Raw genomic sequence first — 27,056 nt, forward strand, 5'->3', positions numbered from 1 at the left:
CGCCCTAAAAAGATTGTTTAGATTGAACAAAATTTAAAAAAAAAAAATTTTTTAAAGTTGGCCAAAAAAAGTTTGATATTTGATACCGTAAATCATTTTCATAAAGTTAAATTATTTCAAAATTTAAAAAAGGTAATTTTTTTGAGAAATTTAAAAAAAAAAAAAGAAATTTTTTTAACAAAAAATTTTTTTTTAACAAAACAAATTATAAATATTTTTGGCCCAACGGCAAATGTAACTTCCTCTCTTTTTTCTCTCTAAACCTTTCACATCTCAACTTTCTGAGGTGGGGCGTGCGCATATGCCCTCTTGCATAAAATTGATTGTGATGCTGGTTATACCAGCTGGCAGCCAATCTCAACTAAAAGTGCATCAAATTAGGAAATTATATATATATATATATATATATATATATATATGTTATTCAAACTGTGCTCAAATTAATAAATGATGTTAGTAAAATAATGTCCAACCAATGAAACAATATCGTCAATAAATCGAGAAAACAAAACGACAAAAATAGTATCCAAGACCACAAAATTCACTGTATGTCCTTAATGAATTTAATCTCCTCAAGTACCCGAGATTATGGATTCTTCCTGTGATAAAATGGATCACTCAAGGCTAAAGGAGTAGCGGATCCTCAAAGCGCCTACAGGACTTCTCAAAGTAGTCAAAAGATGGCAACGAATCACATGGAAAAACCCATTTCGGGTTTTTATTTTAAAAGTATCTGAAGTCTGTATGGTATCAGATTTTTTGATATTTCAGAATGCAGAAAATGAGGCATGCCTCTGTATTTATAGCCACTATTTTGAGCGAAATACCTATTTAGGACAGGTATGGTGTCTGTTCGAAAAAGTGCATGCTTTTTTTAGAAAACAGAAATGTTCATTGGGAAAGTGAAAATATTCCACGAATTCCTAAATTAATTTTAGCGCGAAAAATATTAGAAATGAAAAAATGAATAAAATAAATTTGGTCTAAAAAGATTTCAATCAATCATTTGACTAAGGCCGAGTTGGGCAACGACAACGGCGCGAGGAGGAGTCTCTCTTCTCAACTCTTTAAGAGCTAGAAGAAGTGCTTCTCTATTTAAGCACACTTATTTTCCTTTCCACCACCTATGTGGAACAAAGCTCTTTTCCAAAAAGGACTTTGATTTAAATCTTATTTTCCCTTCATTTCTTATTCACACCCACTTAGCTAGCTTCATTCATTAGTTAGCTTCAACATGAACCATTCAATATCATTCTGAAATGTCTATCCTTGTCCGAATAGGAAATTATCATAGCGGAACTTTATTCTTAATTCCTTTTATTTTGAAGAGTGTTTTTTGTGATAAATATTTTTTGAAAAAATACTTTTTGAAAATAATTATTTGTGTTGTCTATCAATTTGAAAAACAGTTTTATCAATATTAGAGCAACACTTTCTAAAATGAACATCTTTGACTTCCTGAAAACTTAGCATCAAATTATTTTAAAGTCATTGGACCGCTCGTAGTTGTGTAGTAAAGATACTTAATTCATGGCAATTTGAAAACGTACATTGACCAGTAAACCAGAGTGGGAGAGTCCTAAGAAGACATAATAAGTAGGCATTTGGACATGCGATTTCATGCCATGATTTCAAGTCATGAGATAACATTAGCGTTTGGACATGAGATTTTCATCTCATCGGATGAATTCTCAAATCATCCAAAACGATATGATTTCAAAAATTTTAAATGTAAAACTTGACCCATAAGTTTATATTTTGTAAAAAAGACCGATAAGATTGTAGATATTTTTAATAATTACTCCCACCAACCATTTACCAGCCTCATTAACTTCTACCAACCGTTATTTATATTCGTACCATGTGGGAGGATTATATTAAAGAGTAGTTACCATTATTATTCATGTTAAATTTAAACTTTTTTTATTATTGAAAGTTTGATCAATTGATGTTGTATTTTTCAGAAAGGCTTTCTAGTAGTGTATTAATTTTGTTAAGAATTATGACTTGCTCATTTGGTAAGATTGTATAAGAATTGGGAAAGTTTTGATAGTTTTCACAACTTGTGGGGATTTTACGTCTATAAGAAAAAATACAACTTAATAAATTCAAATTGCATGTTCAACCATGATTTCAAATCATATCCAAACAGCTCCTAAAAGTTCATAGATTTTAGTTAGTAGTACAAAAGACGCAATTTTTTTCAAACACCTGTAAGTACTCCCACTTGCTAGAGTCCAAAATATTTGTTTTGATGAGTATCGGGCCAAAATATTGGAATATCTTGTGAAAAATATTCTTGTGATCTTTAGAATATTTAAACATTATATTTCTAGCGGCCAAGGACTCTTGGGTTGAATAGAATTGTATAAAAGAAAAAAGATCGTATATGACTCTTTTACAACATAAATTGGTAGCTGGATCGGAGATATTAAAAGATATCTTGTTAATAAATACCCTTTTTAAAAATTGTTTCTTGAGAATTTGTTTCTTTGTGTCAGAAAGATTTACTTGGAATATGCTACTACTGTCATGGTTTGATAAAGGGTCTAGTATATCATTGGAGAAGAAAGTCCAAAACTTCAACCATATAGTGATAGAGACATTTGTCAAACATTCGAATGGTTTGAAACTGTGAAACATACTTTAAAACAGGCTGGTCTATTGGTTCTTCTTCTTCTTCTTCACTTTGAGTCACATTGAGTCATTATCTCCAATCTTAGTATAAATGTAATAGGAGTTTCATTTTTAGCTTTATTATCTTATTATAGAAGCATTTCAATGTTGTAATCTGTTTAGTTTATGAAAATTGATTCAAGAATTAAGGTAGCTTGAGGGGTTAGCAACAATCTTCAACTGTTGGGATGAATGACTTAGGGGTAATTTTTTCTAGATTACTCTTGTAAGCAATTTGGCTCATTAAAATAATTGCTAGATTGAAGAGTTAGTTAAATCCCACGGGGATATATATAGATCATAATTTTTGCACATTTGAGCCAGGGCAATTCTCCACTAAGTACAACTTAGTGGCATTTACTTTAAAAAAAATATTATCCACGTTAAAAGGGATATATGTGCTTTGTTTTTATGCTTTTTAACTTCTTCATTGTCCAACCGAAACATCCACCGAACCTAGTTATTTTTTTTTATTTTTCACCCAGTGTTCGCCACCCGGATTAAGTAAATGTTTTTTACCGAATTTGTTTGCGAATAATTTTTAATTATTTAACTATTACTCCCTCCGTTTCAATTTATGTAAACCCATTTGACTGAGCACAGAATTTAAGAAAGTATAAAAGAATTTTAAACTTGTGGTGTTAAATAAATCACATATATTTTGTATGGCTATATATCATTACATAAAAGTAAATTGTTTTCAAATATAGAAAGAGATAATTCTTTTTTGGCACGGACTACTAAAAAAATAGATTCGCATGAATAGAAAGCATGAGAGAGTATAACTTACAATACTTTTTACATAACCTCTAAATAGAGAAATTTTATTTCAAAATACTTTTTACATAACCTTTAAATAGAAAAATTTTATTTCAAAAACTTAAGAAACTTATATCTGAATGCATAAACTACAAGGAAAGACGAGCGAGTGATATCAATAAAAAAGGTGAGCTAGAAGTGAAAAAGAGGCAACACCAATGACTAGGTTTGCACGGTCCCATCGAGTGAAAGAGAATGCGGAGCCGTTATATTCATTCTCCTTCTATCACATGTTAAAAAGAACTAAAGATTCAACTAACATATGAATTCAATGCGGTATAATTTACCTGATTCAGTAGGTTACTTATATTACGCCCTCCGTTTTAATTTATTTGTCTGGTTTTAACTTAGTATCGAGTTTAAAAAAGTAAAGACGACTTTTAAATCTTGCTTAAACTAAAGATATATTAAATGTAATAAAATGTCCTTTTATCTTAGTTTGTAGTCTTAAACGTGTCATGTGAAAAGTTGGAATTAAAGAGTTGTCAATAAAAGAAAAGAGATTTTCTTTTTTAAATGGACTAAAAAGGAAAGTAAAACAAATAAATTGAAACGGAAGGAGAATTTTTCTTTATTATTTATATTTATTATGAATTATTATGATTTGATAATCTAAAATAGTTTAACAAGTTATCTGCAATGATTTCAATTTCAAATAGAAGTTAATAATCCCGGATTGCTATAGGTAACACCTCAATATCTAACAGTATAAATACCGGTTACATCAGTAGCTTACTTAAATTCTTTTTTTTTTTTTTTTCCGGAAAACCTATACTTTAAATTTACCGGAAATCAAGTTAAAGAGAAATCATACAATCTGACATTTTTATAACAATCATTCTCTATAACAATATTTCACTACAATAAGTAAGTTTTCTTTAACAGCAACACCCACCATTATATCAATACATTTTTTTTGAAACTTACCTCTTTGTAACAGTCCTACTCAAACTTTTGTAGTGCATTCTTAGGGTGTGAATATTTTTTTTAGAAAATTAACTTAAATAACCGTCGGCCAAAAATAATAACTCATATATATAATACGTTAATGAGTATATGATATATGTATAGTCTATAGCAACTTTAAATATTTTTGATCAAGCGACAAATTCCTCTTTTTTTCCCCTCTAAACCTTTCACATCTTAACTTGATGAGGTGGGCGCATTTGCATGCCCTCTTGCATAAAGTTGATTGTGATATCAGAATAGGGATGGACATGGTACGGTATTAGAAATTTCAGTACGGTAATTTCGATTTTCAGTTTTTAAAAATACTATACTATTACCGTACCAAATTAATTTGGTATGGTTGGGTATTTTGAAGTTCGGTTTCGGTATTTTACTAAGACGGTAAATCGGTAACTATAGTTTGTTGCCTTTAATTTATATATACTCATATAACAGAGGTATGACATTTCGCTATTCATAAACGCTTCAATAATATCGTATTAACACGTGCACATGTAAAAATATTCAAAAGAAAAAAAACTTCGTAAATCAATTAGGCAAAAAGGGCATTTCAATCAACTTTAATTAGTCAAAATTCCAATATCTAAATAATTAATTTTGTACTAATACTAGATTATATAGTTGTTAGTATTTTAATACTAATATAAATGAATTGTATATGAAACTATATACTTCGGTATGGTATTCGGTATTTCGGTACATTTTTTATAAATACCGTATATCTTACATAATACCAAACTTTTTAAAACTGCATACCAAATACCGTACCAAATATCATATTACTAAAACCATGGTATAAAAAATATCGATTTCAAGCATTTGTCACGATATATAAATCCGTACCATGCCAACAAGTGTGGCGAGGCCACACTATGCCGTTTTGTGCTCATCCAACCCTATGGAAAAATACTATTTTTATAAGGTTAAAATTATTTTTTTATGTATACATAGTAGATGTTGAACCCCCGTAGGCTTCTTCTATGTTTCTTTTTTATATTTTTAAACCCTCGGCGGAAATGCTCCGCTTAATCGATGCCCACCTTGGTAAGGGCATAGGCCCGTGTTTACAGTTCAACAGAAAAGTGCATCCAATTAGGAAATACTATATATCCACATAATGAACCATTCATCATTCTGAAATAGGAAATATATATCCCCATTATTCATCATTCTGAACTCTTTATTTCGAATATATGCCACTTGGGGGCATAATCGTAGTTGTAGTAGAGATAATTCATGGCAATTTTGAAAATCTATGTTGAGCAGTAAACCAGATCGAGGGACAGCCCTAAGAAGACGAGTCATAATAAAAGTTCATGGTTCTGGGCAGTACAGAAGAAGTAATTCTTGTCCAACACATGAAACATATATAGTACTCCCACTTGCTAGAGTCCAAGATACTTTTTAGATAAATATCGGGGAAAGATTTTAATTGGAATATCTCGTGAAAAAAAATTATTGTGATTTTTAGAATATTTAAAATTTATTTTTCTATTGCGCAACGACTCTTGTTTTGAATAGAATTGTGCTATTAAAAGAAAAAGATCAGATATGATTCTTTTACAACATAAATTGGCAGCTGGACATATTAAAAGATATCTTGTTAATAAATACCCATTTAAACAATTGTTTCTTGACAGCTTGTTTCTTTGTGTCAGAAAAATTTACTTGGAATATGCTACTACTGTCACGGCTTGATAAAGGGTCTAGTATATCATTGGAGAAGAAAGTCCAAAACTTCAACCATAGAGACATTTGTCAAACATTCGAATGGTTTAAAGCTGTGAAACATATTTTAAAACAGGGTGGTCGATTGGTTCTTCACTTGACTCACATTGAGTCATTATCTCCGGTCTTAGCATAAATGAAATAGTAGGAGTTTCATTGTTACCTTTATCATCTTATTAGAGAAGCATTTCAGTGTTGTAATCTGTTTAATTTGTGAAAATTGATTCTAGCTTGAAGGGGTTAGCAACAATCTTCAATTGTTGGGATAACTGACATAGGGGTAATTTTTCCAAATCACTCTTGTAATCAATTTGGTCATTGAAATAATTGCTAGATCAAAGAGTTAGTTAAATTGCACGGGTGTATATATGTATCGTAAGTTTTACACCTTTGAGCAAGACAATTTTCTACGTTAAAAGGGATGTATGTGCTTTGCTTTTATGCTTTTTTACTCCCTTATTGTCCAACTGAAACATATCCACTGAACCTAGTTCATTACAACTATCAATAAACTAGAAACTTTAGCTTACAATCAAATTATATAATAGTGAAAATTTGTCACGAGCCCTAAAATTATATGAGGCATAATAAAAGTTCACAAATTCTGGTACAACTAGATGAAATTTTGTCAAACACTTTGATACATATAGTACTACCACTTGCCAACAATAATTTGAAATAATAGAGAAACTCTGGTCCCCAAAAATAAACCTACACAACTTGCTCAAATCGTTACCCGTTTTAATTTGTCTAATAGTTATCAACAAGGCATCTTGGCTGACATGGTTCTTTGATGTCGGCTGGTGTGGCTTTCATCAACTTGTCCACGTGGAATTCTCCACTTTTCCTACTATGTATCATATTAACAATACATGTGGAAGCTTTTTGCAACACGATAGTGAATATGATGAGCTCTTCCTCCTAATGAGAAAGCAAAACATAAAATGACAGAGATAACAACGGTTAGAATCCAATCGTTCCGTTAAGGTAGAAGTACGTCAAATTTTAAGCTTTGTCCCCTTACCATTACGTACATGCATCATATAATTTAAAGTGGAGTGCACGTAAATTATCTGAAGTAAAAATTCAGTGTCACGGTTATCTTTATGGGCCATATGTTTTTCATTATTGGTAATCAATAATGTTCAATACTGAGGGCTCCATGCACAGCACATGCGTTGAATCTCCTAATTTGATTCGTGATTAATTTCTTGATGCGTACCACCTACAGTATAGATATTTCTTTCCCAAACGAAGTTTAGATATTTTCTTTTCAAATACGGTTTAGATATTTCTTGTCAAATAGTAGTATAGTTTAGATATTTTGAACAACTTATTAAAACGATAAACGAAATAGAAGAAAAAACAACCTGTAGTTACTTCCTCGTCTCGTTATCCAGGACCCAAATCGTTCAACAAGCAACAGAAAATCTTTATTAATTGTCATTTCAGACTATCAAATCCACGAAGACTACTCTCTTGATTCCGTTTTTTCTTTTCCTTTTCCCTTTTAGTTCTCTAACGCATATCTAGTCGGCAAAGTATAGCCTATAACGTGTAGGCATTGGCTGCTAATAAGTTGTTTTTACAGGGCTACTTAGATTAGTTGAACTTTTGTGATCAGGCCGCCTACAACATCATGAAAATTAAGGAATGGACCTATCAGTTACGATGCCAGATGTTCTTCAAACGCCGTCACAGGAACGTATATAGATGGATCGACTCCTCTCCATTTTTTACCCATGCATGGTTTAGGACACTTGTTTAATTAAATAAATTTGGACCTTTGATTTTTAAATGAATAAATGTCACGCATCTAAATATGAACTTGGGAAAATGAAGAGAAGCCGAATCATATATAAGTGACGAGGGGTTAAAAAAGAAGCATAACAAAAATCAATTCAACATTTTTTTTTAAAAAAAGTAATCATAGAATGATATATTAATGCCAGGGGCTGACTCCTCCTTAGTGTAGCGGCACACAATATCCTATGCGACGCTCGTAGCTCTACCTGACTACAAGCCAGTCTTCTCTTATCCTAGGTTTCTTGGCACGACCTTGTGCCTATGGCGAAACTTTGTTGTAGAGGCTTAACTTCAATTGTGCTCCTCGTTTGATGTCAAGTAGGCTTCAACCTTGACCTGCTATCATTCTCTTGTGGCACATTTAATTCATATTACGAGTCCTGTTAATGGGCATACTCGGGGTCGGATACAGACATCTCAATCCCTCATCTAACACTGAGTGTCGCTCTCACGTGCACAGTCTAATCTTAAAGCTTGACACTTGCCTTGAGCCTGTTACGATGACCTATGCTTTGCCCGAGTAGGGAAACTCTTTAGCGCTTGGTCTTTGTCATGTGATTCTTTCAAAAATGCTAATAACTGCCTTAAGACATTGCCAAATATTTCTTTTGCGACATACTTCCATCTCGTATAGTTCAACATCAACCAACGACTGCATGTCTAGGCTAACATACCCTTGCTTGCAAGGCTGCATCCAAGTCATGCTAACAAGTCAACACATGAGACTCTTAAGAGTGGTTCTTCAATGCTCAATCAGCGCAGAGGTTTTTAACCTTCCCGTAGATAGCCTGCAGGGCATAATTGTTCCATACATGAAGCCTCCGACATGTGTTGTGCACCCTATCCTAGCCTTCAAGTTCTGTGCCGCCCATAGAGTTGTCTAACTCGTATGGTACCTTAGACACTCCTTTGAGATGCCCAGGCTGGCCTTTGAGGGGCAGCTCACTTGGTGCAGCTTCCCATAAACACGCACGAGGATGGCGGGTACCCCCATTATATATTTTTAAAAGAAAAACTTTATAACCCATATGACATATTTTAGCACTATTATTATAGATGTTTTTCTCTGCTCCTATCTCAAAATAACGCGACATTCGTTCCTAAAGAGTCGCCTTAACTTCTTTCGCACCTCCATAAAGTTTCATCCTATTCTCATACCCGAAGAAATAGATGTTTTTGGAAGCTTCAACGAATTACAACAATGTCACTGCTGCTTGGCTAAGTCAAGCCAATAGGTAAACAATCTTGGAAAGGACACCAAACTTAGTAAGCATATTCAAGGACATCTTAGGAACAAGGCTTCCACCCGAAATCCCAAGTTTCCTATCATAGTTCGAGAACTAGCAACATTGACACTCCTGGAACGTATGCAGTTGTCGCTCATATGCTAGAACCTTTGGATTCCTCTCAAGTCCTTCCTAAACTCTATGACATTCTTAGGACATCCAGTGCATCATCTTTTCATGGTTCGTTGCCTCCGGCGTGGCCCTTTTGCCATATGCTCTTCAAAAGTCCAAAGTCAGCGCGTGCAACTTCCCTGAGGCGCGCAATGTTACGGCGGCCAATAGTCAATGAAGGCAGCCCGTAATATTAAGCATGTTATTTAAGAAAAGCGTAAAGATCACCTGAATTAGTCTTAACATAGCCGTTTATAGAAAATAAGTGAGTTTGTTTGCTCCATTTGAAGCACCTGTTCTCCTTTTTGGCTCAAAAGTGGGGAATACATGGCTTTCCTGGCTCTAAAAATTTGACTACAATCCGGTATATTTACCATTCGATGCACGATTTTCTAATGATGTAATTTAAATTCAATAATCAGATTTAACCAATTTTAACTTTTTCTCTAGCTAATGGAAAACTGAGGTTAAGTGTGATAATTTTGTACTTACCATCGACATACCTTGATCTGTGATAGAAAAATAGAACTTGTTCTGTTGTACATTTAATTGGCACTGTACGAGCTCATCCCCACTTGTACACGCTCATCACCACTTGTGCACTTTTCCTATAAATGCAGAACCCTGCATTCCCATTTTCATCACACTCAACTAACTTTAGTTATTGAGAGAAACAAACAAAAAACTTAGAAAAGAGAGAGAGATGGAAGGTTCTTGTAATAACCGTTGCCCTTTCCGCATTGTTTTTCTTATTTTAGTAGCCTTCACTACTTCTTCATTCATGGAGTCAGTTTCGGCGGCAAGGCCAACTGCCGGAAATACACATACAGAGTTTATAAGAACATCTTGTAAGTCAACAACTTATCCAAACCTCTGTTTCAGCTCATTATCAGGACGTGCAAGTGCCATTGGAGCTTCCCCTCAACTTATGGCCCATGAATCCCTCACCGTCAGCCTTGTAACAGCCCTATCGACATCTGCCATGATGGTGAAGGTGGCACACGGCCAAGGCATGACGCGGAGAGAGGTCGGCGCCATGCGCGACTGTGTGGAGGAACTAAGTGACGCAGTCGCGGAACTGAGAAAATCTTTGGGGGAAATGAAGGAGCTGAGGGGCGAAGATTTTGACCTTAAAATGAATGATATTCAAACGTGGGTGAGTGCTGCCTTGACGGATGAGGATACATGCACTGAGGGGTTTGGTGGAAAAGTCATGAACGGGAAAGTTAAGACTGTTATAAGGGGAAAGATTCTGAAAGTTGCACATATGACAAGCAATGCCTTAGCTTTGATCAACAGCCTTGCGGCCCTCCACGGCTAAAGCAAAAGGTCAATTACAACGTATATAGCGTTATTACCCGTCTTTCACAAAGTGTACTTAATTAGTTCTGTCTTTGTTGATCCCTGCAGAAGCAGGGCGTCAGCTTAAGGTGATTGTGTTATATGAGTCTGCTCCATATGCATTTATAGAAAATTTAAGTTTTGTGTATGATGATACATATGGTGCAACAAGAATATATAATCATAGATATATTAGTAGCATAATTCCTCGATCACTTGCAACAGGAAGTCAGACCACGGTCAATCGAAAAGGTGATTTGAAGTGCAAATGTGGGAATTGAATGATTAGGACCGTGCGGACCAATCCGATTACAAGCACCCCCAGAGCTAAGAAAAAATAAAAAAGAATCCAAGTAAAAGCGAGTATGCAGCCGTTCGGTTCATCCTCCTCCCACTACGTGTGGTGAACAATATATTTTGATGATTATTCGTTTGGGAAGTGGTCTTCCAGTTTTCAAGAACATTATAGGATTCCTTTTCTTAGTGACGCTGTTCCGAACAAAATCTTAACGAATTTTCAATACAAGTTTCCAAACTTTTTAAGCAAAGTTTAAGATTTGATAACTATTCTATTTTATACTTTGGACCGTTTACATAAAAAATTGGAAAACTTTACTACTTTGCAAGAGCTATTTCTCAACGAAACAGCAAGAAAGAAAAGTGTTTCAGTTTGTACAAAAATTGAAAACTACTGATCTCCAGTGGCTTTCAGTTTTTGCAAAATCTGAAAAAGCTTTTTTGTTCGGGTAAGCTGGAATATAGTTTGCAAATTCGTAGTAACAGCACGGTTAGGTATACAAGCAACAGTGAAAATCGTGACCCTTCTAACATCGTAAGAACTCTAAACTGGTTTCTGCGTACCACTTGGTAGAATTTTTTACCTAAAAATTTTTTGTTAGCTGTCCCAAGGAATAGGGCCATATCTTATGCATGAGTCAATCGCTAACTTGCTTTTAAATATTTAGGCACATGCATAGTCAACTGCCCAACTCTATCCAATAATTTTCCTCTTCTAGTAGCTTTCAAGATCATTCGGCCCTCGGAACAAAGAGTGGGACCAGCGCTTTATGCCAACAGACTTTGTTTTCATTAATAAGATTGTGGGGGTACTACAAAATCACATGCTACACTAAAATTCGTTGTCAAATAGCATCTCTTAACTATAATCACCGTGTATATGGATCCCAGTAGCAACACTTGAGTTGCACAAAAGCAGTACCTACCCAACCCCATCAATAGAAACCAAAAATGACTTGTGGATGAAGAGCATAAGCAAACCAAGGAAAGGTTTAAATGCAGCTGCTTTTCATATCTATACAAGCAGGAAGAAATCATCATTACACTTGGGGATGGCAATGGGGCAGGTGAGCTACAACCAATATTTAAAAATTTAACGGGGCAAGGGGGGTAGGAACTAGGATGAACAGGTTCAATAAACCCAGCTGTGAGAAAGAGCTGATTTTCTTCATGAATAGCCTTTCAAATTTGTATATTTCAAGCTGAAAGAGCAATGTGGTCTCTGAAAAAAACAAGTCATGGTCATTTTTTGGAGCTTTCTATAAACTCTTTTCTTGTTTTGAACCATTAACTTCCTGTATCTGTTCACTCTGTTTAGGCACTTCTCCCGTCGAGGAATGACCAAATGGGTTTTTGGTTTTGTATCTGTAGCTTCAATTACATGTTCAAGGAAGGATCTGTATGTGAATATTAACTACAAGAATTTAGCAGGATGATATGCTCAAAAGTCCAGGGGAAAAAAGGTCAAAATTAGATGTGAAATGACAATATAAAATTTTATGAACAAAATTAGAAAGAAACTATAATGTGCATGCTCAACTGCACATTAAAGAGACTACATACTACTATACCAGTGTGACACAGTTTATGGTCAAAAGGATAACAAAGAAGGATACTATCTGAATAAGAAAATACGGCAAAGTAAAAAGAAAGAGAAAAAATGGAAGCATAATCGGAGAAGGGGAGGGCGACGGTTGGGGCAAGGCTTGGTGGCAGGTGGGGCAGGGCAAAATTTTGAAAAAAATCCTAACTGGGGCAGGCGGGAGCGCAAAAAATGTAAGCGGGTTGAGGCTTGTCTTGCCCCACCATGCCCTGCCCCATTTATACTTACACTTACGCTCATGTATTTACCTGATTTGAAGAAAGCTGTAAACGGAAAACGAAAACAGAATGTAAATTTGATTCATATTGAACTACTTGCTGGCAGAACAAGGCACAAATTTACTGACTAGTAATCTTTTCAGAAAGTTTACCTGTAGTATTTGTATAATGTTAAATCAGAAAAGCTTTCAGAAATTGCATTTATAAAAGCAACTTACAGCAGCATCTCCATTGAAGCCGAAGCATATAAGAACCCTCTTTAATCAGTCAAAGACATTTAGAATACACCAGAGTTACAGTAATGATCAAGAAGCCCTCTTGGGAGGTGCCATGTTATTAATAAGAGAAATGGTTGTACCAACAACAAAAAGTTGTACCACAAATCCTGCAGAACAAGGATGTGGTCAATACATCAATTGTATGCAACATATGATGAGCCAGCTTGGCAATACGAAACTTACCTAGTAGGACAGCTGCAATCTTTAGAGTCTCCAAACTTGAAATTTTTTGGAAAGTCTACAAAATAACATCATTAGATTATTTTTAATCAAGTCAAAATGATAGCAAAATATCAAAGAAAGAAGCAAATACACAATAACATCATTAGATTATTTTAATCAAGCCAAACTGATAGCAGGAAATTAAAGAAGAAGCAAATTCAAATAAAATCAAAAGAACGACCGACTTCTTGCAAATGAAAAAGGAAACCCCCAAGTGATTGACTAGTTCTGAAGAAAGGAGAAAGTAGATAGGCTGTAACAATGGTGCTTTGTGAACTCCAATTAAGTTATTGTACTTACTTCTTGATGGCATTCTTTTACCTCCATCTTAACTAATCAACCCCTACGAAAGCTATTTGGAGCACTGCCAAAGCCACTTCAGACCTCATGGACAATGAGATAAGACATATCATTGGTCACTTTGATGCTAAAAAGAGGCAACCATAAAGTGATAGAGGGAATAAAGAGACTGGTGAACACAGAGCAAGGGATCTTCGACAAAGGATACAAAGGATATACCAGGTGCTGAGGGTGAGAGTAAGAAGGCGCAACAATAGAGTGGTAAGGAAGAGGAAGAGACAAGTGGAACCTTTTTCTTTTTTTCCTTTTTTGTTTTGGGGGCATAAATAGAGAAAAGTTGAACCATAACAAACTACCTTCCTTCAAACAAGAATTGTCACAAACAACCAGGATATAAAGATGTTGGGAGATTTCGGCTTCTCTGCAGACCAGTGAGTTGGGTTCTACTCTCTTTTTTACCCTTCTCAGAAAGGGTTGTACAGGAAGGACTAGCATTTATCTACTTAACTATTTTGGGCTACAGATTAACAAGCAACTACCAGAAAGATGATACTAGTGCAACAAAATTATCCATGATGTAATTGGAGAAAATAACTCTATCAATCAAGATACTTACAAAGTTAAGAAATATAAGTGATGCTTCTTAAGATTCCAAAGATCCATTTGCGCAACATTTGAAGTTGAAGTTGGAAAACGTTATTTGAAGTTGAAATTGGAGAAAAAGTTGAAGTTTGTGTTTTGGATAGCTACGTTTTATTTTTGGAAAAGAAGTTCATTGGAAGTAGAAAATTTGTGAGCACAAGTTGAAGATTTAAATACCTCACTCTAGATACACCTCGAAACAACAATTTTGAAGTCACTTGAAACTTTTTTTTTTTCAAAGTTTTGCATGAAAAAACTCAAACACTAGTGTAAAAATATTATCTGCCTCAAGATCATCCAAGTAAATCTAAGTTCTCTAATTCATCATTGAGCGTTGATATCTACATAACTATTTTAGCCAAAAGGTGATTCAAGTTCCAAGAGAAAGTTGAAACATCAGTGCTGGTAGTATCTCATAAAGTCAGATGCAAGTGTATTCTGCTACGCATGACAACTTATCATGCAAAAAAGGTTGTATCTAATGAAACATAAAGCATAAGAGATAAAGTGAACTAAATCCATGCTAAGTATGAATCCTTCTAACTCTAGCATTGTTGTGCCTACAACAACTTACAGAAAAAGTAAAGAAACACAGACAGCAAGAAACGTTGAGGGGATTTTTTTTAATTAATTATTTATTTCTTCACAACATCACGTACTAAGTCTTCATACACAAGTCTGGTGCTTGGTAAATATTCAGCAGCAAATAGACTTCCCTAAATATGCTTGTTCAACAGGCTATCATGGACTTCTGAGGAATAACGTAGAACACCTATTTGCACTACAATTATTCTTGAAACCCTCTTTATCAAAATGACATACAGAAACAGATTGGGAACAAAGAGGAAGTATACTTAAACGTGGGTTTTGTATCAACTAGCATTTTGGATAAACTGAAGGATGTTTACAATTTAGAAACCTACTTTTGAGTTCATTTATTCATTTTAGGAGCTATAGGGGAGAATGCAGTCTCTTTTTGTATATTGCAGCCCCTCAGGTACAAGTCAGCCCTCCCTTAATGCTATATCTTATTCAATTAAATACTCATTATCCAACAAGGAAAAGAAAGAAAAAAAATAAAACAAAGCAACACAACAAAAGGATGACTGCAGACTGCAGAATTATAGTTGCAGGGATAGCACCACATAACGTCTATGGCTGGTATTGAGTTGGTCTTGGCAGTTGACACCATTACTATTATTGTTATTACTGTAGTTCATCTTCGTTTAAACTGAAACCAAGAGTACCTTTAAAGGAGTCAACAGCTGGAAGTTCATGAAACTCTATCCAAGCTTTTTAAAATTCTATTCTATCTCCGGGATTGGGTGGTTAGTAACCAACAAGTGTCGGTGTCTAACGTCCGAATTACATAATATCATGAGCCATCAATGAAGAAAAGGCGAGAGGCAATTTTGGAATTTAAAAGTGATCAAATTCTATCATCAATATGTATCAAGTATCTTAGTTATAGGGCGCTAAGATAAGTCTAATGTCAGATACAAAATCGCAGATTTGAAAACAGTGCATACTGCTGAACCAACTCACAGACAAACTTGATATTTGTTGCTCACGGCCCAAATTTCTTTTGTTAGAATTTCGAAGCCACAGGCAAGTTGAAATAAGTAAAACAACTTTACTTTTTGCAGCAACTATGTTTTCAATTCAATCATGACAGAGAAGCGAGAGGTCCCTAATTCAACATAATTATATATTAGCAACAAGGTCGCGGATACTTTTCTGTCAATTACAATATCAAAAACAATGTCTAGTAGCATCATTTTTCTCATCAGAATGAATAAGCACACAACCGTACCTCCAATGAGAGATTGTTCATAGCAAGATATGCCACTGACAACAGGATCGACATCGACGATCCAAAGACATAAAACTTCAAAAAGTTTGATCGGCTTCTCTTTCGACCTAATTATAACAAACGACAACATCCCATTAAAACGTGAAGGATCAAACTGATTAGGTCACGAATGAGATCCAGTAGCAAACCTAGTTCCCCTGCCAGAACAGAGATGAGGCCAATTGCAAGGGAAGAAACGGAAACTCTATTGGGAGACTCCTTCTTTGATAATGAAACAAATACATTAGCTGCTATCATCAATTGAGTGACCACCTGCAGTACATGATGCAAGTTTATCAACAGAAAGATTATACATAAAAATGCTCAAACGTTATTATTCCAAAACATAATGTGTATAACCCTCAAAACGAGATAATAGTATAGTTAAGCCTCCATTCTTATTCGTCCCTTCAATTTTTTACTTATCAACATTCCAGTAAGAATGAAATAACACAATCACCAAAAGATCTAGAGATAATGGTAAAAACACACATGAAATATTACTTTTTCGCGAGTTTCACTCCCCAACTTATCAACTGTTCCTTTTTTCTACCTGAACTATCACCATCTATGTGTTAAAACACACCTAGTTGATTAGATCGTCTTAGTTCAGGTAGGAAATATTGAGGTGTGTTTTAATAAATACCCAAACCCGAGGTGTGTTTTAATACATAGATGGTGATAGTTCCGGTAGAAAAAAGGAACAGCTAATAGTTGGAGAATGAAATTTGCAAAAAAAATGACAATTCATGTGTGGTTTTGACCATTAACTCAAAAATCTAAGAAACCCCAGTATCCTATTGAATCCTAAACTAAAATGCCAATTATTTTTAATAGTGACACAATTCAAGTGGAGATGAAGTTGCTGATGAATTAGTAGTATCTTAATGAGCAACTAATTTGACACGTTATTTTAACACACAATCTGAAAAATAGCCATGAAATAACCAATTCAGATAAAAACCAGCAATGTTTATGTAATAACAACACAAATTCAATGTACAAACCTGAGAAAAGATCAATTTGGAAAGACGAGACTTTGCCTTTGCAACTTTCGTGTATCCTACCAAAATAGTAAGTAATTAAGAAGATTAAAAAAAAAAAAAAAAGAGAGAAAGAATAAAAATGGGAGTTGAGGGAATTGAAATGAGGAGAGAGTACTGGAATCGACGACCATGCGATAGGAGAAATCAGAGCCGTCGGTTCCGGATGGCCTCCGATTTGCTGCTGACCTTTGATTCATATTCTTCCTTCTTTCTCAAAAATGAAACCCAGCAGCGTCTTTGCCCCAAAAAGCTTCCCGCAGAAATAAGCGTTTAATTTTTTACTTTTATTTTTTTCTGCTTACTTTTATGACTCCTAATTTTTAAATACTTTCCCCCTTTCACTTTTACTTGTCTATTATACAAAAGATAAATTTTCATTTTTATTTATTCATTTTATCATATTAAGAGAAAGATAATTTTCTTTTTCCTATTTTATCTCTTACATTAATTAATTATTTTCAAATTATTTTTTCTCATTTATTATTTTTTAAAGGGTGTGCAAAGTCTATTATGGACAAATAAAAATGAATGGAGGAAGTATCTATTAAAGTGAAATAAACTAGAAACCAATTGCGTACAAATTTTTTTTACAACTAGATTTCACTAGTAACTGTTAAAATTTACATGCGTTCTATATTATGATTTAGAGTGAATCCCACTTTACCCCTTAACATTTAAGGGTTGGGAAATGATACCCCCCTCACATATTGAATGGGAACAATAACCCCCTTATTTAATATTTTTCGGTGAGAATCTTTTGTTTTTTATAAGGGTGAAAATCATTTACTCCCCCCAACTATACTTTAAAAATAAAACTCCCTCCTCAACTTTGAACAATAGACATTCTTCCCCCTTTATCCTAATTGACTTTTTAAAATGCCTATTTCACCCTTTACATTATCAACTTTTGTCTTCTTTTTTTTTTTTTTTTTTTTTTTACCTCTTTAAAATCATGATATTTTTCATTTTTTTAATTTATGTATTATAACAAATAAATATTATCTTGCAGTCGAAATACTAATTGAGTATATAAGTTAATGATGTTTTATAATAAAATAAATTAGTAGAATAAACAAAAAATTAATTTTATTAAAAATAATAAAAACTTTAATATTTATTTATACAAGTGAAAAATGGTTCATCATAACTTTATAAATATATTTATATGCAGGTAATGCAAAAACAATTAAAAAATAGAGGTAAATTTTTAAAAATGATTTATTTATACTGTAAATGAATTTTATTATACAAACAATAGAGAATAAGAGAGAAGTGAAACTTAAATATACACACATGCATGTACATACATATATATACTTACTGCATATAATATTGAACAATCATAAAAAATAGCATTAGATTTTGTTACAAATTCATAAAATTATTATTCTACTTATAATGTTAATGAACTTAAATAAGAATCTATAAATACCTACATTAAAAAATAATTATTATATATTATATAAAAATGTATTACATAAATGGAGGATTGAAAAAAAAAACAAGGATGAAATAGTCATTACATAGAATAAATGGGGAGAATGTCTATTGTTAAAGTTGGGGGGGGGGGGGGGGGGGGGAGTTTGATTTTTAAGGCATTTTCACCCTTTTAATAAAGATATTTTTTAACGATTTTTTCAAGTAGTTATACATTATTTTCGGCGGAATAGGTGAATGGAACAATAATAAGAGATATATATATTTTTGTATTTAATTCTAGAAAGAAAAAAAAATCTTTATTAAAAAACAAAAGATTCTCACCGAAAAATATTTGATAGGGGGGTTATCGTTCCCATTCAATATGTGAGTGGGGTATTGTTTCCCAACCCTTAAATGTTAGGGGGGTAAAGTGAGATTCACTCTATGATTTACATTAATGATTGAATATTTACTTTACTTTTAGTCTAGGAACATTTTAGAATATTTATTTTCTTTCTAAGTCTAGGATCTAAATTAATTGCATAATATTTGATTTTCCTTTTAGTTTAGTATCAATAAGGAAAATATCATATTTTCTTTTATTTTATTTCTTTAGTTCTTTATAAATAGTGATGTATTCTCTTTTTCAATGCAAGAAACAATGCAAAAATCAATATAAACAGTTTTCATTCTTTCTTTCTTCGATTTTTTCTCTTGTTTTTTCCATTCCATAACAGAAACCAAGTGCGTAGAATTTTGTTTACAACTAGATTATGAAAAGCACGCGACCCAACACAGAAAATGAGTCAGTTTAGCAACAAAGTTATGAAAGTTTTATTATATAAACATAATTACAATTCAGGCAATTCAAATAGCATTTGTTATAGTTCTATATTTTCAAGTACAGACTAACAGGTTGAGCGCTAGCTTTGGCGAGCAAGTGAAGGGTTCAAATTCCATTAGTAGCGTATAATTCATTTCCTTATTTTCATCCCTCTTTCTGAATGTAATACAAAGAAAAAATACAAAAAGTATAAATCAACTATATCTTAATCCTTTTAAAAGAAATATGTTTACACATTTTAGTGTTTTTGGCTATTAATTTTCTTTAAGTAGCTTTGCCAGAAACTATTAATCAAGAAGACAGACCCTATATATTTTAAAATCAAACAATTATATTCCTGCACCCTATATAATGTATATATGTAACTTAGTATGCTAAAATATAATTATTTAAAAGTAAATTAAAATTATGAATAAGAAGCTTTTTTATATTTATTTTTATGAAATTAATAAAGAAGAGAAATTTCACTTAAAACATGTACTCCTTCCATCCCAATTTAATCGTTTTACTTTCTTTTTTGGTATGTCCCAAAAAGAGTATTTCTTTCTATATTTAGTAAGTTTTTCAATTTCAAGACAAGTTTAAGACCACAAGATTTAAAAGACTACACAGGTCTTTAATTTAAGACAACAAGATTCAAAAGGCTTCCTTTATTTCTTAAACTTTCTGCCCTGACAAACTAAGACACTTAAATTGACACGGTGGGAGTAATTTTTTGGGCAAAAAACGTATATGTACATAGTAAGAGGGTATATTTACAGAACATGACGAGACTTTTTAGTTTACAAAATATATCAATAGTTTTCTTACAAAATCTATACTAATCAGGTAAATTAAAAAGCAATGAATAAAACACAGTAAATAAATTAGGCGTCAATCATGGAAACAACGTAAGGAAACTGATCTTCCCTTATTTTATCGACTTTTCTATCTCCATTCAAAATTAAAGATATTATTCCCTGATTCTCTCCACCTTGATCTTCCCTTATTTTATCCACTTTTCTCTCCCATTCAAATTAACAGATATTGTTCCCTGATTTTCTCCACCTTTTGCTCAAAAGTCCATTCTAATTGGTAATTCTCGGTTGTATAAAAATTATATTAAAATTGTATTCTTCAAATATCTCCAACAATATACATCTTAAAAACAAATTTCATAGAACTAATTATATAATATATAAAACTTTAAAATACAATTTTCATACAACTCAACATACAATTATAATACAACTTTAATGTAATTTTGCTACATTTGCAAACATGGAGAAGATATATATATATATATATATATATATATATATATATATATATAATAACAATAATAAATTTTGTAATTGATACAAACCAGATTCCATATGCATTTCATACACATTTTAAGACTAATTTATATCGAATTTATTCGCATTTCATACACATTGTGACCACATATATCTCAAAAATGATATATATCATATATATATTAATACAAATTATACATATATGAGTTTTTAACATTTTTAAGAACTAATATATATATATATATATATATATATATATATATATATATATATATATATATATATATATAATGTATACATAATCTATCAACATTTGTAGAGAGAGAGAGAGAGAGAGAGAGAGAGAGAGAGAGAGAGAGAGAGAAACTTTTTATATATATATATATATTTAAACAAGTCCGTAATCAAAAGCTTTCTATTATTTTTTTATTTTTTATTTTGTAAATTTTTAGAGAGAGAGAGAGAGAGAGAGAGAGAGAGAGAGATTTTCTCTCCTATTTTTTGAAAAGAAGAATCAAATTATCACTATATTTATTCCTTTTTCTACTTCCCACATTTAAAAATCAGATTCTGTTCCTAAATAAAAGCCCAAAATCGTGGATATTCCATTAAGCACAAATCTGATATATTTTGTAATTTTATTGATATGTTTTGCAAAATAAGAAATATGTTTTGTAATATAGAATCTTAAGTAATATTATTTGATCATTTTCCCTAATTTATTTGTGTTAGAGCGAATTAACATAAGTCTCATGACTAAGATACAGGTTGCTAAGTGATAAAATTGTAAAAGTCAAAACTATCCTTAAAATTAAATTTTATTTGAGAAACAGCCATGTCGATCTTGAGGTGCTTACCCACTTTTATAATAGCATATATAAAAAAAAAAAGGGGGCTGAAGTGGTTAAAATACCCCTAAATTTGACACATATTATTATTTTAATCCCCGAACTATGACCAGTCTTAAAAATAACCCTAAGCTTGGCTAAGTGAATTTAAATACACCCCGAGCTCATACACCTTAATATTGTGTAGCCACTCACGGTCCAGTTGGAATTTCCAGTGAATGTGTCCTCCATGTAGATAAATTAAAAGCCAAAAAGAAAAAGAAAAATCATAACCAATTAAAATGCCCGACCTGATAACCCGCGGATCAAAGAAATCACCCAACCATCTCAAAACACTAGAAATCTCCATCTTTCTCAAAACGCTCTCAAATCACAAAACCAACCCCTTTGATTTCCATGAAAATCTTAGGAATTTAGCTTAGAATCTTCGTAAACGCTAGTTGTGAGGGTCATATTATGTTGATTCTTGGGTTTATTAAGTGTGGTGGGTTCAATTTTGTGGATGGGTTTGTTTGGTCCGACATGTTTTCTACTCAAACCAGTCGTGTTTCCAGTCGAAAAATTTGCAAGAACATCGACCTCTCACCTGCACAAAGTGAACGAAAATCAATTACAAACCCAACAAAATTATCCAAATTGACCCCTCTAAATAGAAAAAACCCAGCAAAATTACACTAAATATTGACACACCAAAAAGAAATTAAATATCTTGTAGTTTTGACAACCCCAAAATATCCTTTCCGGATTGTCATTGGACCATGAAATTCTCAACATCACTGGAAATCCACATCTAAAAGCTTTAGTCATGAAGACAATTGAGAGATAAACCAACAAATATGACTAAGAACTTTAGCAATTAGAGAAGAAGGTGAAGAAAAAAACTTCAATTCCACTTGGAGTGTCATGTGGCAGCTCGGAGGTGTATTTAAATTCCCTTAGCCAAGCTTAGAGGTGTTTTTAAGACTAGTCGTAGTTTGGGGATTAAAATAATAATTCGTGTCAAGTTTAGGAGTATTTTAACCACTTCAGCCTAAAAAAAAAAGTGAATATAAATTTAATAGAAACAAATAGAAAAACCATTCCAATTGATTGTATTCATTATTAGATTAAATATACTACAGAATAAAAAGTGATACGCCTATAAAGTGTTTTATTTAGATGTAGTAATTTTTTATTTGAATTTTTTATACACACTTCAACTAATCAGAGGCCTATTACCTCTTATCTTTATTTTTTGTGGACATGGTACCACCCTATCGCACGTATAATCAGTCACGTGATGGGAGATGTTTTACACTCGTACCACGTCATCGCCATGTCATGCTGCCACATTAGATACTATGTCAGATTTCAAAAATAAATGTCATGTGACCCAATTGCGTCTTCTTCACCATACACTACCATTAAACCACCACCATCGTCGCTATCACCAATAAATCCACATCTCCACGATTGAAAAATAAACCACCATAGATTTCACCACCCACAACCAAATCCATTATCGGAAGATTAAGAAGAAGGGGAGGGTGGGGGGTCGAAAGAGAAGCCCATTGCCTAGACTCAATTATTTCGCTTAAATCGGGACAAGTAAAATCTTAAGCTCACGATGGAAGAAATAGGGGAACGATGGTGGTTAGTTGGTGTTTCACGATGGAATAGGGAAAATCTAGTGGTTTGTTTGGTGGCTGTCGACGATTATTTTAGGATGGCGGAAACTGTGGTGTTTTGAAAGGATTTGCTGCTGGGTTTTTAGTAGGGGTGGGCGTTGTTTCTTGTTCGGCTTTTATCGAATAGCTTATTTCGATTTCGGTTTTTTGAAGATGGACACCGAATACCGAACCAAACTAGTTCGGCTCGGTTCTTTCGGTTTCGATTTTTTGAAGTTTGGTTCGGTTCGGTTTCGGTTTTTTCAATTCGGTTTTTTTGATATGATATTAGAAGCGATTCCATTTACACTAATTCATATTCTCAAAAGCAACAAAACATAAAATTGACAAATTAAAATCAAAATCAAACAAACAAAGATACACAAGAATGTAAACCATAACAATAATATATGATTCTAGGTGTTATATACATACAGTAAGAATAATTAAGAAAACACATAAAGGACATACATTAATCCTAAAGACACATCTTAGTCACAATTCTTTGTTAAAGATATTTGATTTTCTCAATTGAAGTGAAAAATTAGGGATACAAAAGCAAAAGAGGGCTTGTTACAATTGGGTTTTTTCTCGCTTAAACTTAATGGGCGTGGACTATTTTAATTTTTTTGGGTAATGTATTAAATTTCGGTTCTTCGGTTCGGTTTCGTCAAAGTCCGGTTCAGCTATTTCAGTTTCGATTTTTTGAGGGTGGACACCGAACACCGAACCAAACTAGTTCGGTTCGGTTTCGGTTTCTTGAAATTCGGTTCGGTTCGGTTCGATTTTTCGATTTTCGGTATTTATGCCCAGCCCTAGTTTTTAATGGTGGTTCAATAGTAGTTTTAGGCAAAGAGATGCATGGTGCTATGGTGGCTATTGGCTAAAGAAATAGATCCCAAAAATCTATGTTGCAACCACAAAAAGGAAAAAAATAAATAAACGCCCCCCAAAATGAAAAATAAATAAATTGGGGGTGGGAAAAGACAATTTCTTTCTATTATTTTTGGCCTTGTATTTTGACTCTCAGTCGCCCCTTTTTGTTCTTTTTATTTATTTTGTTGTGACATCAGCTGTTAAGGTGTATTAATTCCACAAAAAATAAAGATAATGGGTGATAGATCGCTCAATTAGTTGGAGCGTGCATTCAACTTATTGGAACAACTTTACGATGCATTTGATGTCTATATGAACAACCCTTAGATAGTGCATCAAAAGTTTAGTTAATTATTTATTTGAGCTTGAGCAAGATGTTTAAACTATTACTTCAATCTCTTTGGTAACTTCTATTTGTTCACATTCTTTCGTCAGAAGGTTATATAATTATGATAATCTAATGTTTAAATTTCCAAAATTTGTCTCCTATATGTGGAAATTAGTAGCGGAGCCACAACTAATAATGTGCTTCATTTGAATCCCTTTTCTTAAAAAATTTAAAAATATTTTTTCATATAAATGTAAACTGTTAAAGTCCCTGGGCATAAGGGAAATAGTTCATAAATTGCCACATAACGTCTCTTTTCGTCCTAATAATAGAATTACACACTTGTATAAATATAAGATAATATTTAAGTCATATCTTATATTAACTCAAAAATATCTGATAATATGGGATATGCTATGGAATAGTAGTTAGTGGGACAATTGACAACCGTAAAAATGGTCAAGTAAGATATTTACGCAATGGGAATTGATTATCTACAATTTCTTCAGGGTTTGCCCTTAAGATCCAGGTCCGAGTGAGAAGTACATGTGGTAACTAAGTCACAACCATCCCATAAATCTTAGGTGATGTTTTGTATATTTCAAAAGAGTAGCAAAACATACAGATAATGCAAATTTCGATCATGAATTAATGTTTGATTCCTTGTATAAAAACACACAAGTAATAATATAAATTTCCGGAGTGAAAGATCTTTATACAAAAAGATAATCAGACACTCTATGCTTCTAAGTTTCTAACCTTTCCTTCAGCCTGAAGTTCCAATAAGGTACACATTTGGCAAAAAGAGAGAAGAAATTTCAATAATCTGTACATATTTGAGTTACTACTATGTCCACAAGTATTCAGGACTAGGGATGTGCTTTAAAATAAGCCAAGAGTCCAACAAGTGGTGCATTGACATATGTAGTTGGCTCTGAATGAGCAGAATCATGTCTAACATCAGCAAAATAATCTTTGATATCAGGTCCTCCCACCACTGCCCCTATATGCAAGTTGGGATTTGGATTTTCGTTGAGGAAATATGGTGTCCCTTCTTTACATCCTATCTTCTCCGGATGCTGATCAATAGATGGCAATGAACCCCCTCTGTGGTGTATTCTTTGAGGAAATTTTGTTCCAAATCCAACCATGTATGACATGTTCATTGGATTTCTCCCAAGAATATAATTCACCTGGACGTATCAATGTACCTTCATCAATTTAATTTCTTCCAAATTTGTCGCATTTTCATTGTAATTCTAATATGCAACACACAGTATAATACCTGGCTTCTTGCAAAACGTATTAGCATCTTTTGAGTTACATCAACATTGCCACAGCGAATTACCCTGGTCTTCATGTAGCGGGCATAGGTAAGAAGTAGAAATGACAGAGCTGTTGGATTTTGCATATTACAAATCCCCGATTTGTAAATGAGTCCACCTGCAAAAAAATTGAGAACCAAACAATTATGTGGACATCCTTCTCATTTTTTTTTTTTTTTTTTTTTTTTTTGCTTTTTAAGTGGGAGATCAGAAGAAATAAATATACCTGGAGTGTATCTAACTGTATTGGTGGGAGATTCAGGCAACACACTGCAGACGAACGTATCAGCGTAAGGAAGGTAGGGGTTTGCATTTGAAGGATTATCCAGAACAAACTGCAATGATATCCACAAAAAGTGAAAGACTATAGATTGAATCGGAGGCAAAGAAAAGTAAATTTATACATATACAGAATAAATAAGAGCCTGGTTTAGCTAGTGAATAAACCTTGGAGATGAGCACATTGATACCAGCATGCTTGGCATCCCATCCAAATTCTGATAAGCCATTTTCGATGTCTGATTTGAAGTTTATAATGTTTTGCTTTACGTAGTCCCAATACATAGGCTTTCTTGTTGCTTTGAGGAGCCATGCTGCAGCCCAAAGCAATTCATCCTGTCCAATCATCCTTGTTAATTAGGACTAAGAACTTGCTGAATATCAAAATTTGAAGATTATTAAGCTTGCTACTTACATTGTATCCGTTGTAATATACAATATAATGGGCACACCCATAGGTCCATATGCTGTCATTGTAAGATATATATATATTATCAGCATATATTCAAGTATATATATATATATCCATATAAATATACAATATATATATTACCTATATCAACTATATTGATAATATATATATGACATATATAAGTATATATATCGAGTTATCATGTATATATAGTACTCCCTCCTGTATATATATTATGGCATAAAGTATATATTTGTATTGTATATATATATAGTATGTATATATAGTATATAAATTGTTACCTATGGGCGGTATATATGATGAGACATATATATGGATATATGCGTATATATAGTAAGCTTAAATACCATGGAGTATATAGCTAGAGTATATAGCGTATATATCAGCAGTATATATATTCAGAACCAGTATATATATGCAGTTAACATATATATATATATATACGAGGAGTGTCATATATATAGTATATATCAGGTATATATAGTATATATCCCAGCATTATATATATATCTGCGTTACCTACTTGTATATATACTACGTTTATAATGTCTGTGGTATATATTTAAGTATATAATAATCCGTATATA

At 33.0% G+C, this 27,056-nt stretch overlaps 3 protein-coding genes across 3 annotated transcripts; 1 reads left to right on the plus strand and 2 right to left on the minus strand.

Moving 5' to 3' along the window:
• Window positions 1–10,028: 10,028 nt before the first annotated feature.
• LOC132056675 (21 kDa protein-like) lies at window positions 10,029–10,892 on the plus strand. Its single transcript, XM_059448965.1, has one exon. It carries the CDS (start codon window positions 10,099–10,101, stop codon window positions 10,714–10,716), a length of 618 nt encoding a protein of 205 aa, XP_059304948.1. The 5' UTR covers window positions 10,029–10,098; the 3' UTR covers window positions 10,717–10,892.
• Window positions 10,893–12,954: 2,062 nt separating this feature from the next.
• On the minus strand, window positions 12,955–17,475 carry LOC132056677 (uncharacterized). Its single transcript, XM_059448966.1, has 6 exons — window positions 17,310–17,475; window positions 17,156–17,211; window positions 16,298–16,421; window positions 16,110–16,216; window positions 13,316–13,370; window positions 12,955–13,239 (listed from the first exon to the last, which is right to left on the minus strand). The coding sequence occupies exons 1-6, from the start codon at window positions 17,389–17,391 to the stop codon at window positions 13,160–13,162; spliced, it is 504 nt and encodes a 167-aa protein (XP_059304949.1). The 5' UTR covers window positions 17,392–17,475; the 3' UTR covers window positions 12,955–13,159.
• A 7,732-nt stretch (window positions 17,476–25,207) lies between these two features.
• Window positions 25,208–26,500, minus strand: LOC132057707 (endoglucanase 23-like). Its single transcript, XM_059450320.1, is given in 6 exon segments — window positions 25,208–25,625; window positions 25,718–25,875; window positions 25,984–26,092; window positions 26,205–26,372; window positions 26,452–26,469; window positions 26,471–26,500. Coding segments are annotated over 6 exon segments (807 nt in total). The 3' UTR covers window positions 25,208–25,301.
• Between the last annotated feature and the right edge of the window lie 556 nt (window positions 26,501–27,056).

The sequence above is a fragment of the Lycium ferocissimum genome, chromosome 5, assembly GCF_029784015.1.
Source record: "Lycium ferocissimum isolate CSIRO_LF1 chromosome 5, AGI_CSIRO_Lferr_CH_V1, whole genome shotgun sequence".
NCBI classification, from domain to species: domain Eukaryota; kingdom Viridiplantae; phylum Streptophyta; class Magnoliopsida; order Solanales; family Solanaceae; genus Lycium; species Lycium ferocissimum.